This window comes from Chlorocebus sabaeus, chromosome 25, assembly GCF_047675955.1.
Source record: "Chlorocebus sabaeus isolate Y175 chromosome 25, mChlSab1.0.hap1, whole genome shotgun sequence".
NCBI classification, from domain to species: Eukaryota; Metazoa; Chordata; class Mammalia; order Primates; family Cercopithecidae; genus Chlorocebus; species Chlorocebus sabaeus.
The window spans coordinates 85,758,623-85,777,479 of NC_132928.1; the positions used below are offsets into that span (position 1 = coordinate 85,758,623).

General features: G+C 35.9%; 1 protein-coding gene across 1 annotated transcript; it reads left to right on the forward strand.

The window, feature by feature from the left end:
* Positions 1-3,298: 3,298 nt before the first annotated feature.
* On the forward strand, positions 3,299-4,345 carry LOC119619754 (olfactory receptor 14A16-like). Its single transcript, XM_073011411.1, is given in 2 exon segments — positions 3,299-4,179; positions 4,181-4,345. Coding segments are annotated over 2 exon segments (930 nt in total). The 5' UTR covers positions 3,299-3,414.
* Positions 4,346-18,857: the final 14,512 nt, after the last annotated feature.

An 18,857-nucleotide genomic window follows, 5' to 3' on the forward strand; every position in this document is an offset into this window, starting at 1 on the left:
TAAGTAGTTTATGTCGAGATGTAAGTTATGGTGATCGTCCTCACTGAGGTCAGAACACCCTCTTGCAGGCCCTCTCTCCCAAGTCTTTAATTAACAGAAGAGTTTTCTATAGCACTGGGGTCTGGGACACAAGCAGGTCTGAACAAGAAGAGCCACAGTGGGAAGGAGGCAGAGATAGGAGGCTTGCTGGGAGCATCTACTTCTACCTCCTTATTAGTTTCAAAGCAAAGGCGGAAAAATTTATATTCACCCCTCTGTATCTAGCATTTGCTCTTACATTGATTTCACTTTGCTTTATTCAAGAACACATTCAAACCTCCCATTCATCTTCTTTCTCAAGTCAGTTTGTATTTTCTCTTTCCCTTTCATACCTATTATGACCATTTATTTCAAACCTTCTTTTAATAACTCATAGGTTTACTATTAAGTAATATCCTCACTAGTTTCTCTGCCTCAAGAATATCTTCTCTGCAAAAGTGACCATATATAAAGAAAAGTTGTTATAGAAAATGCCACTTTCATTAGGCCACCTCCCCCTTAACCACTGAAGTGCCTTTTGCTGTCAGCAAGGTGAAAGCTAAACCTCTCAGCCCATTGCTCATCCTTTCGAAATCCCTCATCCTCCTAGCCCACACCACATGCACGAACCTTTGCTACAAAGCATTCTACCTACACATCGCTCAGGATGCTGAGGTCCTGCTATGTTCACACTGTTCTTGTAAAAGAACAGTGACTTTAAAAACCTCTGTTCCCTTTTGTTTTCCTAAATATTATCTATTTTCCAAAAGTTAATTATTTCATTTCCCACATTTCTACATCACATGCACCTTGATTCCCTCGAACTTCTGAAGTACTTTGTGCCTTCCCTCATCTGGTTCAACAGACATCATTGTACATACTTATTACAATTGTAAGGAAGGAAAATATCAGTTGTTGAGAAATTAAAATGTATAATCAGAGTAGTAAATAATGTTGAGATAAGTAACTGGATTACCAGAGGAAATTTGGGATTGATGCTAAATTAATTTTGATTGCTGGAATTCCCAAAGTAGAATTTGGCAGTAGAAAAGAAGAAAAGCATAAACAATTTGGGGGTAGGGACAACCACTTCTGAGAGAAAAAAAATGCAAAAGTCTTCCAGAAAGAAATATTATGAATCAGGGACATTCTAACGCAGTGGTCCTCAAACTCTAACATGCATCCTGATTATTTAAAGGGATGGTTAGAACACCTCTCACTGGGCTCCACGCCCAGAGTTCCTGATTCAGCAGATCTGAGGTGGGGACTTGAGACTGCCTTTCTAGCAAGTTCCCCAGTGATACTGACATAGCTGAGCCAAGGACTAAACCTTGAGAACCGCTGGTCAGGCCCGTGAAGAAGACTGTGATAAATATTAAACAGATATTTGTTGTAAATTCCAATAAGAGATAAAAAAACAAAAAAGAATTGACTCGATCATGGATAATAAAATATTTTATTTTGTGTTTGTTTGTTGGCTGATTGGTTGCTTAGCTGGTTTCACTATAGGACGTATCAGATGGATTTAGGGAGAATATATAATTTCTGATTTCTCCAGCCTGCATGAAGCAATCTTTTAGAAAATATGAAGTTTACAGTGGGAGAAATTACAATGAGACCCGGGTAAATAGATTATGAGAAAATACTTTTTGAGATAAGAGAACTCTGCTGGATACTATCTCAGCTGTAACTGATTTTGAAAAGCTAATTTTTATTTATTTTCTGAAGTGTGACTATGCTCCAGGCCAAACAGTGAATTCTACCCTATTTTCATTGTTGTGTAATTACATCTAATGATCGCTCATAGTATACAAGCCTCTAGTGTTTGTTTTTCCATTGAGCATATACGCTTAGAGCCAACACCAGCACTTTTGTGGAATCTTATGTGGTTATCTGAATAATGGAGTTCAAAATGAAGAAGAGAGAGGGGAAACAATAAAGAGGAAATTCTTGGATGCAGAAGTTTTATCAAGATCTAGACAAAAAACTTAGTTGTAAAAATTAATAATATAGTTCAGGGAAAAGTAACTGAGCAAACAGTTATTAGATTAGGAATGTGAAATACTGGGGAAAATCCTGAATCTATTTGATGTGGCCTCATAGTGGGATCCTGCAGAGGTTACTTCCTCTCAACAATGCTTATGAATAGTACATTAAACATGGCTTATTAAATGACATTGAGTGATTCCAATGTTAGATATTGCACTGCAAACTCAGAAAGGAGGAAATAATTTTTTCTCTGAGACAAGGAAGAAGGAATGGAAATATGAGCAGAAAGCAGCTTGGTGGAGAAATACAGGATTAATTTGCTATTCTCAGTCATGCAGATGATGACGTAACCCACAGAGGATGGAAGGAATATGGACAGTGGTGAAAGCTCAGGGCAGGAAGAACAACAAAAGGGAGAGCCAGCCAGACAGCTATGAACCAAAATGAGAGCTTGTTGTCCCAGCTAACTAAATAGGAGCCTTGACTAAAAACACACGGAGCAGTTGCTGAAAGGTGACAGCACTAATGCTGAGAAATTTGCTAGAAGGTAAAGACTTTAACGTATAATAAATGAATGTGAATATTATGTTGCACAATTCAGATATTTCAGTTCTACTGAGGGACAAGTTTTCATTGAACAAAATGTAATACAACAAAAGGAATGAAAACTGATATTTTTTCTATGTGTTAGATAAGTTAGAGTGATGTTTCTAAGATCTCACAAGTTTTTTTCGTAAAATTTGACTGTGTCAGCAATCACTATCCATGGCAGATGCTAAAGCGTATTTTTTTTAAAACAGGATAAAATCATGAGTCTCATATGAATATAAACACAGGTCAAAGATTTTATTTAACTCAATAATGGGGGAATTTGCAAGACATTCCAACTGGTTCAGAAGAGAAGTCAAAGTACCACAGTGAAATCAAAGTACCACACATATAAGGGCAGATAAAGAAAGCTGAAATAAATTTACAAATAGATGTAAAATAGGTCTACCTACAGAACAATAATCAATTACATTACATCAGAATATAACTAATTTGTATTTTTTTGAGAAAGAATAATTTGCATATTAACTGCTTCCTACAACTTCCAGAATTGTAAAGTAGCTCAAAGATAATAAAATACAACTAGACAGGACACTTAGTATTTTTCACTGTTGTTATTTTCTTATTACAAAGTTTTTCACAATTTTTCCTGACTCTGGCATAAGAATGAAGATTGGATGAGCAGAGGAAATGCTTTTGTTAAAGTCCTCCTTGTTCCTTGGCATTGTCTGAGATGATCTTGAATTTTTTGGCGGATGCACATGTGAGTGGGAGAAAGATAAGTGAAGAAAATAAAACAGTAAACCCTTTTGTCCAAGTCTACAACTGCTTACTTTATTTTTTACAGCAACTGGTAAAATGTCCAAAGAAATGAACAACTTCACCTTTGGGAGAACATTCTTCCTCATGGGGTTCTCTGACATTCGGGAGACCCAGATCCTACATTCTGTGCTCTTTTTGCTAATTTACCTAGTGGCACTGCTGGGGAATCTTCTCATCATCACCCTCATCATCAAGGATCATCGGCTCCACATGCCCATGTACTTTTTCCTAAAGAACCTATCTTTCCTAGATCTGTGTCTCATTTCCATCACTGTTCCTAAGTCCATCACAAACTCCCTGATGAATTGCAACACCATTTCATTCCCTGGATGTGTGTGTCAGGTTTTTTTCTTCTTTCTCTTAGCCACTACAGAAATAGCTCTTCTCACAGTCATGTCCTATGACCGCTATGTTGCCATCTGCCACCCACTCAGATATGAGGTCATAATGAGTCATGAAGCCTGTGCGCAGATGGCTGTCTCTTCATGGGTCAGTGGAAGCCTCAATGCAATCCTGCACACAGCTTGCACCTTCTCTGTACCCATGTGTGGGTTTCCTGAGGTTCATCATTTCTTTTGTGATATCCCACAACTGCTCTCCCTTGCCTGTTCTTACAACACTGGTGAATTGGTAATCACTGGGCTCAACCTCGTGTTGGACTTTGGCTGCTTTGTGTTTATTGACATTTCTTACATTCACATATTCTTCACTGTGCTGAGGATGCCCTCCAAAGAAGGCAAGTCCAAAGCTTTCTCCACATGCCTGCCTCATCTCATTGTTGTAACTTTATTTTTCTCTTCAGGGTTTTTTTGCCTATTTACGCCCTCTGCCTAAATCTCCATCACCCTTGGATTTGCTGGTTTCAGTGTTCTACACTGTGATGCCACCCACTCTGAATCCCTTCATCTATAGCCTAAGAAATAAGGATATGAAGATGGCATTCTGGGAACTACAAATTAGTAGATAGCGTCTTTCAAATTAGAAGAGTTATTCTCACATACAACATCAGCTTTTCATAATCATCTAAACCATGTGGTTACATAGTCTGGCAATAATATTGGGCATCTAGAGTAAGAGTTCTCATGAAAAATCTGGTGGCACTCATTGGAGTGCTACTGAGAAGTGCCCTTATGCCCAGATCGAGTGTGTGGTAAGGCCAGTAGTGTTCCACTTGTAGACACTGGGAAGAAATATGCCTTGTATGTATCACCCTAGTGGGAGCTCCTTTGTTTCTGACAACTGGACAGGATGCTGGGACATTGGAGATAAACGTGGACACTCCCAGGAAAACCAAATGTATGGTCATTCTTAACAAAGGTGATATCTGAAATGCTATGTGAGATGACATGTAGAATCAATTCTCAAATTAAAGGGACTAGGTAGAGGTGATAGTTGCACAACCTTGTGAATGTACTAAATGCCTGAATTGTACAAGCTATAATGGTTGATTTCATGTTATGTGAATGTCACAACACCAATAAGACAAAACTAAAACCAAACAAGTCTCTTTTCCTCTTTTCTTCCCCAAATCTACTAACATTTCCTAGCATAGTGTGCATCCTTGTCATCTGGAAAGAGACAGATATATTAAAACTCAACTTTACTATATATCAATACATATATTTTTAAATATTAAAACAAGTTCCTGGGTGCACTGAGTAAAAGTACTCACATTAAAGAGCTTAGAATAAATTTGGGCATAGGGAGGCAATATAATATTTTTTGGAAAGGGAAATATCTAAGCTGTATTTGAGAGGATGAAGAGGAATAAACCTGAAAAAGAGAGAGAAAGACCAGAATGAAGGCTGAGAGGAAAGCAAAACTAAACAAAACCAGTGAAGGCTGGGAGAAGATGAGAACCTGATCTAGGAGGGAAACTACAGTGAACTGTGTCCTGAAACACATAAGGGAAAAGCTTGGGCAGAGGGGTAAAGGCTGGGCAAAATTTTGAGAGGCTGAAAACACACACAGCGAGATGAAGCTTTGCTCGACCTTTGGCATGAAGAGAAAGTAGCTACAGGGCCTTTCTATCACATGGCTAAGCTATTAGATATGTTTAGAGAGGCAAAAACAACAGCCAAGAAAATCGGGGTTACTCCTGATAACAATTTCAGATCTTATAACGTCTGGATATGCAACTCCCTGTGATTTTAAGTCTGCTTTGCCTTCCTACAGTAATGATTATTTTCCTGTTGTGGACGTAGTCCAGATCACCTAGGCCTAAGAATGCTGCAGAGGAGCACTAATTCTCTGCTTAGATGCTCTCCCAGCCCCATTGGCCTGTGATGGTGCCTATTTCGGCTGTGATTTGACATTCTCTCTCTAAGTCTTTGATATCTGCTGTCTTCCCAAGCTGTGCATCATGAGGTAGATGTCTTTCATTCGTGTATATATATACACACAAACACACACAAACACACATATACACGCACACACACATATATATAAAACTTTAAGTTCTGGGATAAAATATATATATATTGTTTAACTTCTGGGATACATATGCTGAAAGTGCAGGTTTGTTACATAGGTATACATGTGTCACGGTGGTTTCCTGCACCTTTCTCCCTGTCATCTAGATTTGAAGCCCCGCATACATCAAGTATTTTGTCCTAATGCTCTCCCTCCCTTTGTCCCCACCCCCCACAGGCCTGGGTGTGTGATGTTCCCCTCCCGGTGTCCATGAGTTCTCATTGTCCAATTCCCACTTATGAGTGAGAACATGCGGTGTTTGGTTTTCTGTTCCTGTGTCAGTTTGCTGAGGATGATGGTTTCCAGCTTCAACTTACTGCTTTTTATGGCTGCATAATATTCCATGGTGTACATGTGCCACATTTTCTTTATCCAGTCTATCACTGATGGCGATAGATTTCTGTCTTTAGAATACGGGCGGATCACAAGGTCAGGAGATCCAGACCATCCTGGCTAACCCGGTGAAACCCCGTCTCTACTAAAAAATACAAAAAACTAGCCGGGCGAGGTGGCGGGCGCCTGTAGTCCCAGCTACTCGGGAGGCTGAGGCAGGAGAATGGCGGGAACCCGGGGGGCGGAGCTTGCAGTGAGCTGAGATCCGGCCACTGCACTCCAGCCTGGGCGACAGAGCGAGACTCCGTCTCAAAAAAAAAAAAAAAAAAAAGAATATGGCTTCATGTGTGGCCTACCCTGGACAGTAGCAAGTGGTTAACACATGAATGAATGGGCGCTACTCACATCTTTCTCTGTTGCCACAAAATTTTGTTATTCTCCCTATTTTCCCTATCTTTAAAAGTTTTAGGCCCCTGTGCCTGCCAGACCTTGGCGGTCCCGTGACCCCAGCAGCCCGTGGTCATCCCGACCTAGAGGCACGCGTGGGGCCGCACAGCCTCTCAGCGGTTGCCGGTGGTGCCCGGGAGGGCGCGGGCCAGCGAGGGCGCTCTTTGTGGCGGTAGGTGTGTTAAGATGGCGGCCGCGGCCACGGAGGAGGGGAGCGGACGGGGTAAGGGGGAAGGGGGAAGGGGGAAAGGGGAAGGGGGAAAGGGGAAGGGGGAAGGGGGAAAGGGGAAGGGGGAAGGGGGGAAAGGGGAAAAGGGGAAGGGGGAAGGGGGAAAGAGAAACGGGAAGGGGGAAGGGGGAACGGGAAGGGAGAAAAGGGAAACGGGAAGGGGGAAAGGGGAAACGGGAAGGGGGAAAGGGGAAACGGGAAGGGGGAAGGGGGGAAAGGGGAAACGGGAAGGGGGAAAGGGGAAGGGGGAAGGGGAAAGGGGAAGGGGGAAAGGCAGGGGCCACCAGTCGCCATAATTCCAATGTTATTTTTCATAGAAATAGGAAAAAAATCCAAAAACTTGTATGGAACCACAAAAGACTGCAAATAACCACAGCAATCTTGAGCAATAAATAAATAAATAAATAAAAAATGAAGAAAACAACAACAGAAAAATGAAAACAAAGCTGCCAAAGCTGCAGGCATCATGCCACCTGATCTAAAAATATAATGCAGATATAGTTGACCATTTTTAAATAAGATTGTTATTTTGCTATTTGAGGTGATTGCATTCCTTGTATACTCTGAGTATTAATTATCTTTCAAATAAATGGTTTGCAAATATTTTCTCTTTTTCTGTAGGCTCTTTTCACTCTTTTGTTTCCTTTGTTATGCATAAGCTTTTTTAGTTTGATATGATCCCATTTGTTTATTTTTGCTTTTGTTGCCTGTGCTTTTGAGATCTTATTCATAAAGTGATTTCACAGACCAACTCTTGAAGTATTTTGCCTATTTTTTCTTTTAGTAGTTTTGTTGTTTCCGGTCTTAAATTTAAGTCTTCAATCCATTTTGAATTTTGTATAGGGCAAGAGGTGGGGATCTAGTTTCATTCACCTGCTGATGGATATTCAGTTTTCCCAGCACCATTTACTGAAGAGACTGGCCTTTCCCCAGTGAGTGCTCTTGGTGCCTTTGTCAAAAACCAGTTGACTGTAGATACGCGAATGAATTTATGGGTTTTTGTATTCTGTTTCATTTGTCTGTTTCTATTTTTATGCCAGTACCATGCTGTTTGATTACTGTAGTTTTATACTTATATTGTTTTTAACTTTTAGGTTCAGGAGTACATGTGTAGATTTGTTATATAGGTAAATTGTATGTTGTGGGGGTTTGGTGTACAGATTATTTTGCTACTCAGGTAATAGGCATAGCACTCAATAGGTAGTTTTTTGATTCTCATGTTCCTTCCCCTACCCTCAAGTAGGCCCTTGTATCTGTTGTTCTATATTTTGAAGTTTGGTAGTGTGATGTCTCCAGCCTTGTTATTTTTGCCCAGGATTGCATGAGATATTTGGGGCCTTTTGTGATTCTATACAAATTTTAAGGTTTTTCTTTCCATTTCTGTGAAGAATGTCATTGGTATTTTGCTAGAGATTGCATTGACTCTGTAGATTACCTTGGGTAGTATGGCAATCTTAACAAATTAACATGGAATGAATTTAAATAATCTTTTCATTTGTGTGTGTCCTCTTCAATTTCTTTTATCAGAGTTTAGTCGTGTTCCTTGTAGAGATCCTTCACCTCCTTGGTTAAATTTATTCCTAGGTATTTTATTTTATTTTAGTCTAGTTTAGTTTTGTAGCTCTTGTAAATGGATGGCCTTCTTGATTTTTTTCAGCTAGTTTATTGTTCGTGTATAGAAACATTACCAGTTTTCATATGTTGATTTTGCATCCTACAATTTTATTGAATTTCTTTATCAATTCTAAGAGTTTTTTGGTAGAGTCTTCAGGATTTTCTTTTTTTTAAATTTAATTTTTTTTATTATTATTATACTTTAAGTTCTAGGGTACATGTGCATAGCGTGCAGGTTTGTTACATATGTATACTTGTGCCATGTTGGTGTGCTGCACCCATCAACTCGTCAGCACCCATCAACTCGTCATTTACATCAGGTATAACTCCCAATGCAATCCCTCCCCTCTGCCCCCTCCCCATAATAGGCCCTGGTGTGTGATGTTCCCCTTCCCGAGTCCAAGTGATCTCATTGTTCAGTTCCCACCTATGAGCAAGAAAATGCAGTGTTTGGTTTTCTATTCTTGTGATAGTTTGCTGAGAATGATGGTTTCCAGCTGATTATATAAGATCTTGTTATCTGTAAACAGGGACAATTTGACTTCCTGTTTTCCAATTTGGATGCCCTTTCTTTCTTTTTCCTCATTGCTCTAGCTAGAAGAGGCATTTTTCAAAAGAAGACATACAAATGGCCAACAAATATATGAAAAGAATGTTCATTACTCATTATCAGAGAAATACAAATTAAAAACCCAATGAAGTATTTTCTTACTCTAATTAGGATGGCTATTATCAAGAAAACAAGAAATAACAAATGCTGGTAAGGATGCAGAGAAAAGAGAACTCTCATAAACTGTTGGTGGCAATGTAAACTAGTACAGCCACTAAGGAAAACAGAGCAAAAGTTTCTCAAAAAAGTACAGATAGAGCTACCATATGATCCAGCAATCCCACTACTCGGCATTTATCCACAGGAAAGGATATCAGTATATATTGAAGAGACATCTACAATCCCATGAGACGATTGCACAATATTCACAATAGCCAATTGCAGCCCGATTCACAATAGCCAAACTATGAAATCAACCTGGGTGCCCAACAACAGATGACTGGATAAAGAAAATGTAGACTATCTATACAATGGAATACTGTTCAACTATAAAAAAGGAAGGAAACCCGGTTATTCACAGCAACATGGATGGTACTGGAGGTAATTGTGTTAAGTGAAATAAGCCAGGGACAGAAAGATAAACACTGTGTGTAGTGTTCTTACTCATATGTGAAAGCTAAAAATAAGTTACTGTCATAGAAATAAAAAAGTAGAACAGAGGATAATGGAGGCTGAGAAGGGTAGGGAGAAGGTTTTGATAAATAATCGAAAAACTCAAGGAGGTTTTCATAAGTAATTCAAATTACAGCCAAGCAGGAGGAATAAGTTTGGGGTGTTTTTTTTTTTTTTCCTTGAGACGGAGTCTCGCTCTGTCACCCGGGCTGGAGTACAGTGGCGCAATCTCAGCTCACTGCAACCCCTGCCTCCCAGGTTCTCCTTCCATCAACCTTCTGAGTAGCTGGGATTATAGACAGGTGCCACCACTCCTGGGCCAGGAGGCCCAGCCAACTGGTTTTTTTTTGTTTTTGTTTTTTGCTTTAGTAGAGATGGGGCTTCATTCACCATCTCAGCCAGGCTGGTCTCAAACTTTTGACTCCAGGTGACCTGCCCACCTCCGACTCCCAAAGTGCAGGCGGGCACCACTGTGCTGACCCCCACGTTCTAATGTTCTATAGCAGTGTAGAATATCTATATTTAATAATATATATTTAATATTACATAATCATATATTATTTATTATATATAATTATATATGATATATAATATATGATATATTACATATATTATATAATTATGAAATTTAATTATATATGATATATGTAATATGTCATATATACTTTATATAAATATATAATTATACAGATTATAATTATAATTATATATAATTTATATTATTAATATATAATTATACATATTTTATTTACAATTATATTTATATTTATTATGTATAAATAATATATTTTTATATTTATAATTTTAATTTATAATTATAAATATAATTATTATTATATAATATTATATATTATAATGTATGATAATATATACATTATGTATTAAATATATCATTATATATTATCGTATATATTATATAATATAAAATTTATATAATATATAATATAAAATATAGTATATATAATATACAATAATGTATAATGGTATATAATATATCTATATTTAATAATATATAGTTTCAAATACCTGGAAGGATATTTGATGTTTTCAGCATAAACAAGTAATAAATGTTTGAGATGATGAATATGTCAATTACCTTGATCTGATACCTGTACATTATATTTATCAAAACATCCCTGTGTACTCCATAAGTATGTACAATTATTTTATGTCAATTAAAGTTTAAAATGCAATAAAAAGACACAGTAATCAAAAATGGCATGGTACTGGCATAAAAATAGACACATAGAAATAAATTGATACATTCATGGTCAATTGATCTTTGACAAAGGTGCCAAGGACACACAATGTGGAATGGACCATCTCGTCAATAAATGGTTTTGGAACACCTGAATATCCATATGAGGATGAATGGAATTGGACCCTTATCTCACACCATATACAAAAATCAACTCCAAATATATTAAACACATAAACAGAAGACCAGAATCTATAAAACTAATAGAAGAAAGCACAGGGGAAAAGCATGATATTGGTATGCACAATAATATTTTAGATATGACTCCCACAACACAATTGACAAAAGCTAAAATTAACAAGTACTACTAAATTAAACTAAGTCTTGTGTACAGCAAAGGTAACAACCAACAGAATGAAGAGATGACCTACAAAACGGGAGAAAATATTTGCAAACCATACATCTGGCAAGGAGTTAATATTCAAAGTATATAAGAAGTTCAAATAACTCAGTAGCAAAAAACTGCCAAATTACCCAATTTTTAAAAAGAATAAAGTACTTGAATAGACATTTCTCACAAGAAGACATTCAAATTGCCAACAGATATGAAAAAATGCTCAAAATAATTATTCATAAGGGAAATGCCCATTAAAACCACAGTGAGATGCACCTCACACTTGTCTGAATGGCTATTAAAGAAGTCAAAAGATAAAAAAATTTGATCAGGATATGGAGAAAAAGGAATCTTTCTTTACTATTGGTGGGAAAGTAGATTAGTATAGCCCTTATGGAAAACAGTATGAAGTTTACTCAAAAAATTAAAAATAGAAGTACTATATGATCCAGCAATCACTATTGGGTATACATTCAAGAGAAATGATATCAGTATGTTGAAGAGGTATCTGCACTCCCATGTTCATTACATTATTATTCACAATAGCCAAGAAAAACAAGATCTATCAATGGATGAATAGATAAAGAAAATGTGGTAGACATAAAAAATGTAATACTATCCAGCCTTAAAATAGAAGTAAATCCTGTCATGTGTTACATGAATGAATCTGGAGGACATTATATTAAGTGAAATTAGCCATGCACAGAAAAACATATACCTTATGGTCTCACTTATATGTAGAATCTAAAAAATAAGTTTAACTCATAACAGCAGAGAGTAGAATGGTGATTGTCAGGGGCTGGGGCTGCTAAGATTGGGGAGATGTTGGTCTAAGGATACAATGTTTCAGTTAAACAGGCTGAGTAACCTCTGGAGATCTATTAATGTGTTGTATACCTGAAAACTGCTAAGAAATTAGACATCCAGCAGCTATCTGGATGTCTCCATAGCCCACCTGAGTGCATAAAATGTTCTCAACATTCTTACAGGAAAAGAAATATGAGAGTGGTAGGTTAATTATCACAATTTAATCTTTTCACAATGTCTCCATATATTAAAATGTCACGTTGTACTTAATAAAAATATGGAATTTTTATTTGTCAATGATATCGTAATTCAGTTGGAAAAAAACGAAGAACAGAAACAAAAGTTAATTAATAGAAATGACAATCAAAATTTATTTTGATAAAACACAAAATCTTAGAAACAGTTTAAAACTTCTTCTTAAGCACAAACAAATAATCCAAGAAACTTTGCCCTTAAAGAGAAAAAACAGTCTCTAGTTTTGAATCAGTGTATTTTTGATATTAAAGCTAATTTTAAAAACTTATAGATAAATACATCCAATCTTAGCCAAATTTGACCACATAGGATGGTTTATTTTCAAAGGTTCTTTTACTATGAATCTTCTATAATTTTTTATATCCATTCAGTTTTTTCCATATATTTCTTCTTTCTCATTCTGGGACAATGAATAATTTTATTTGAGATCAAAATTACTCTTTCTTTTAACAAAATTATATTTACTTTCTTTGCATACTTTTAATGTATAGTTGTTTTCCTTATTTTTATTAGTTTAATTTACATATCTTTATTATAATTTTTAACCATTAGTGACTGTTCTTTACAGATAAAACAAGGAAGTAGATACATGTGAATTGCTTGTTAGATACCATGATTTTACAGCAAACTAGCAAATTTTATAAATATATCATCCTACAATATTAGAGGCATTTTTTATGGTATTAATTTTCTGTGTGGCAAGAACATGTTCATTAACAGACAAATATGTTTTGTTTCTGTATGGCATATTAAAATACCCAAAAGTGTATGAATGAAAACTTATAATGAATATTTCAGTAGCTTCAATGAATTGAATATTTAATGAATATCTATTACTTAGAATGCATAACTCTAAGATTTCAAGTTACCAAAAAAATTTAGAAAATGTTTTTGATAGAAATAAGTTAGCCATCATGTCAAGTTATTTCCCTGTTTACTGTTTTTACAGAACATTCATGTTAGGCAAGTATTATAGAAGTAAGCCTACAAAACATTATTTTTGTTTTGTTTTGTTTTGTTTGTATTTGTTTTGTTTTACTGCTGTACTTGCTATGTTAAGTAATGGATATCAAGAAATTCTTTTTTTACTGTGTCTTTACTAGTACATTTGTTATTAGGTTGAATTTATAATTTTTATAGCCATAAACATTCAATAATTTTAACAGTTTATTTGACTAGTAAATCCAAGAAGAATAAAAATTCATGCTCATATGTAATCCCAATAATTCAGAAGATATAATTTTTATTAATCCAACAATATTAAACTAGTCCTCAAAGATTTATACAAATTGTAATAGCTTGAAAAGCATTTGGGTTAGTTTCTATAATTCAGGGAATTTTAGGAATATTTAATTTTCTATGCGTTTGCTCACCTCTAAACCAATTATGCAGAGCTCTTTTAAAGGAGTTTATTGAATGATTTGACAAATATCTAGAGGTAGAAAAAATATTACATAAAGATATGAACATGCATATGTGAACACATGCAAATAGAGTCCTTATAGTTTTCATTCTAACGTTTTAACTGCGAGTCAGATAAACACAGTAACACAAACTCACACATTTACATAAAATGGTAGGATCTGAATAGTGTTCGACAGAACACGGTTACTTATTCAGTATGAGGACTAGAGGTTTTTAACAATATTTGTGGAAAAGCCTTTTAGGATTTTTTTGTCCCAATATATAATCTTATGGAGGCTATTTGTTACATTTTTAGTTAGTGGCTGAGAAGACATCAAGCAGCTATCTGGATGTCCATAGCCCACCCGAGTGCATAAAATATCTGGTCTGTTTCTAATTAGTTTGTGTTTTCAGTCTCAGGTAGTTGCTCTTGGGGGCCCCTGAGTTCTTTGAGAGCCCAGATGGGGGTCAAAATCTCTGTAAAGATTTAAGGGGCTAGAGTTGGAGGGAGAAACTCTCATGTTCTAAACGAATGCTACCTTTATACTTGTGGACAGAGGAACTTGGGACTCTGACCCAGCTACTGTTTCTTACAGAGATGAGCCTCTTACAAAGAGAGAAGCCTACAATTGTAACCCAGCCTTTCTGCTTGCCTTAGATTCTAACCCAGATGCTAACAGAGAAACCTAGGGTTCTAAACCGGCCTTTGTTCATCTAGGGCTCTAACTCAGCCTCTTGAGACTCTTGACATGGAGTCTTAATTATGAAAATCTGTCCTTACCATGCTTCAGTGGACAGCCGTCCATAGCACTGGCTCAAGAGCCAGACCCCCAAGTGGATCCCTGATCAATTAGTCAGGAGTGAAGACTAAGGATTCAAAGGTACACATTTGGGGTCCTGAATGAGAGGTTAGGGGATCCAGTGATAAACCAGATACTGTACAAGCTATAGCAGCATAAGGAATAAATTATTCCAACCTGCATTGAGATGGTAAGAAAGACTTTTTTCAGGACTATCACAATGAGGAAGAAAAACTGGTCTCAACTTTGAATACAGCACAAATAAGTGGAGATTTGTAGCCAAGGAGTAGTTTGGGGATTCGTAAATGGAAAATTACTGCAGTTAAACATTGGGGTGTGGGAGTAGTTCTTGATAGACGGGCCAAACAGAATTTTTGCTGAAGACAGACCAGGGTGATCAGCTATCAATGGTTGGGGATAAGGAATTTGGTTAGATATCAAGAATCGTCAGATAACAAAGATGGGAGATTCTCTCTAAGCTGATTTAGGTGGATTCTTGCTAAAACGGGGGGGTTATGCAAGCATGGCAAGGACAGTATCAGGAATAAAATAGGTGTTACTCCTGCCAGACAGACTGCAGATAATCAGAATATGGTGTTTGACATTTTTTTAATGAGTGATTTGTAAACCATTTACAAACTGAGTTGCTCATAATAAAATTTGAGTTTCAAATCAAAATTTGAATTTTGGAAACTTGTGTTATTCACATGAGCTTAATGTTTTCTCAATACTTATAGGTCTTTCTGATGAGATTAGCAGTGTTGTTAATAAACGTAATTGACTTTGGCATTGTATAATGAAGCATATTAAGAAGGTGTGCATCATTCTGTGAGTCAGTATGTGCTAGGTGACCAATACAGGATGTTACAAAATTATGCAATAGTAAGTGATCCATTAAGAATGCGAATGGTTTCAGATTGCAAACTGCAACTGTTTTGTAAGAGATCAATTTGTGTAGTATGAACTATTCTAACGTGCAATGAAGGTGCTCCTTTAACCTTTTCTAATTGTGCATTTGTATTATGTATTTCAACTAAAACAATGTATTACAACAGAGTAAATGAAGTATATCTGAGATTCACTGCATTCCGTTAAGCCAGACATTAAAGAAATTTGCAAAGTTGTACAACAATGCTTCTCATGTCATGAATTTATTTTTATAAATCATTTTTAATAAAAATATGTTATGGCATTAATTTAAAAATGATTTTATTTTAGTAAATATGTATTTTAAATGTGTATCAGTTTATATTTCTAGTATGGTCAATATTAATATATGTAACCCATTTGACATTAATCTTCTGGTGTCTCCAATCATTTATAAGAACGTAAAAAGTCCAAGAACCCAAAAATCAATGGGTAACTATTGCTTTATGTTAATTATATTTGAAATTATGTTTTTCTATTTCAAAGAACTTCAGGTAACATAGCTTACTACTGAATTTTCTATCATTATTCTGCTTTGAGTGCTATGTTTTCATTATAATAAAGGTCCTATAGTTTATTAGTTGCCATGCTGCCACATTTCCTCTGACACATCTTAAGCTGGAAAATCTGGCAGTCATTTCTACTAGAAAGATAACTAAGAGTCTTGTTTATGGAATGTGTTAGAAGACTGTATCTGGCTTACCTAAGTTACTTCTGGTAACAAACTTACCATTAATAGATCAATGGACGTGGTCTACTGAAGCATGCCAGTGACAGATATATAATTATTGTAGTATACAGATATGTACTTATTGTAGTATACAGATATGTAATTATTGTAGTATACAACTGAGATGTTTCCTCAATCATATAAGTCCTTTGGTGTAAGGCAATGACCCTCAGGTATGATTGTGAGACCTCAGATATTAAATCTGGGTCATGGTCCATTTTAGTGTGTAAGGAAGGCCTGTGCAGCTGTGCTAGTGGTCTCAAACTAGTGTCACATCTTGCAGTCACCTATATCCTCAGAAACAGTAGTAAAATACGATGTCTCAAATATTGAGAGTCCAATTTATCGGTTGCAAAATATAATTTTGCATTCCATGCCAATTTTAAAGCATACCAAATGTATTATGAAACCCCAGGTTCATGCTCCCAAACAACATCTTAGTGTCAATTTACCTCTTTCATCTAAGAAGGAATACAGTAATATATGCTGGGGCCTGCTGTACCTCCACTGCCAGCATTCACTATCTCTTCTTGCTTTCTTATTGCTCACACATGCCTCTTTTTATTTCTTTTCTTCTCTTCCTTTCTTTTCTAAACTTAAGTTTATAAATAAAACCTGTAAGGCCAGGAGCAGGACATTTAGGAGTAGCATCCTCTACTTTGCTGTTAAGTGAATGGTGGAATCTGAGCTCTTATGGGCTTCCATTGTTTCATGTTTTTGCTCAAGTTTATCATCACCAGGCAGGTGAAAGTTTACAAAATATTATTGAGGGGAGGATATAGCATTTCCCTGTTACATAGTTGCGCCATTTTGGTTATTTAGAGGAGAAAGGAGTCAAACAATTAGACTTATATCACTATTTTCATTCTGGAAAGCTACTACCTGATTTGAGCTTTCCTATGATTCTGTAATGAACGTTTTAAGAATTTAAATCTCATAAAAGAAAATACAAATTAATGTAGAGAAGTAGACTAACTCAGGTAAGACAGAAAAGATGATAAGAATGAAGAGTATAATATTACCTTTACTGGATAAAATCACCATTATCAATATAATATTGGATGTCATGGGGTAGTAGGCTGCCCAACCTGAGACTGGCCTGGGGGATATTTGAAAGCCTAACATGGATAGTCTCCAAACCCTAGCAGTGTCCTGCACCAAAACTTGTAATTTTAAACAGTTTTCTACATCTACACTCTAGTGACGGATTGAATTCACTTTTGTGACATAATCTTTTAACTACAGACACATGAAGCAAATATCCATTTTTATTAGGTAAAACTGAAGTTACAATTTACTTCACCAATGCTTTTATTTATTTATATTCTGAGAATCTACATTTTTAAACTGTTATTTTAGATTCACAGGTACCTGTGCAGATTTGTGCAGGTAAATTGCATGTCACAGGAGTTTGGTATACATATTATTTCATCACCCATGTAATAAGCATAGCACCTAATAGGTAATTTTTTTTTACCCTATTTGGCATTATAAATTAGGTATACATGTTAGAAGAGCTAAAATATCTATATCAACCTTTTTGCTTTTTTGAAGAAACTTTTTCTCCCTGAATGGATTTAAATTTTCTTATGTATGTAAGTATTTGGTCTTCCTTGAGAAAGGGTGTATGTGTGTTTAACATGTGTTCATTCAAGAAATTACAGAAGTCTAGGAGCAGATATTTTAATTCTAGAAAAGGACAGGCAGAAATGATCTTAGTTCATTCTCAGATATAAAATTGTAGAAAGGAACCAGAATAGGTTGAAAAAACAACTAGATTGGATTGGATTGTTAATATCTTAAATGGAATCTATTTAATTGAATGACCTCAAATATAATTGTTTTTGTATACGGTATGTTAATTTTTTGTCAGGAAAGCAAGATAAAACAAAACCCAAGGGATTGGGCATGAGGCTTTGTTTTGAAAGAAGTTAATATATTCCCCATATGAAAAATGCAACTGAGAACCTGCTCTCTTCTCTAAAAATGTTATCTATCAAAAGTACTCCTAGTTGTTGGAGATCAGCTAGCCCTGCCCTATAAAGGTGGCTGGGAAATTCTGAGTTCCTCCATGCCTGAGACCAATTAGGGACACGCATGACAAGGACATGAGTCAATAGAATAAAATCATTGACTGTATTTGAAGTGAGAGGGGATTGGAGGAAAGCATACATACTTTAAAACTTGAATAAATTATTTTAGTGATTTTTTAAGAAGGCTAACTATTTAAAATGTGAGAACTTTGATATTCTACCACATTGTGGAATTAACATTAGAATTTATGCTCCTTTAATTCTAAATCTGAACTCACAGACAAGAAGTTTAGGAAAATTTATCTTAATATGTAGCATTTGGGAACTATATCACAGAGATTTTCATCACTAAGGTATATTTGTACTGGAGTCAGAAACTATTTATCAGCTATGGGTTGTATGCAGACTATTTAACTTCCCTAAGATTCACTTTCTGTATAAAGAATGCTATATAGTTTTTAGATATTTACTCAGAGGATTTAATGTGATAATTCACGTGAAGTACTTACAATTTCCAGCATAAGGGAGACATTTAATAGCAGTTGGTTTCTCTTCTCACTGTTATTGTGAGCATCTAGTCACACTTTCTCATCACCACATTAGCATTATTTAAT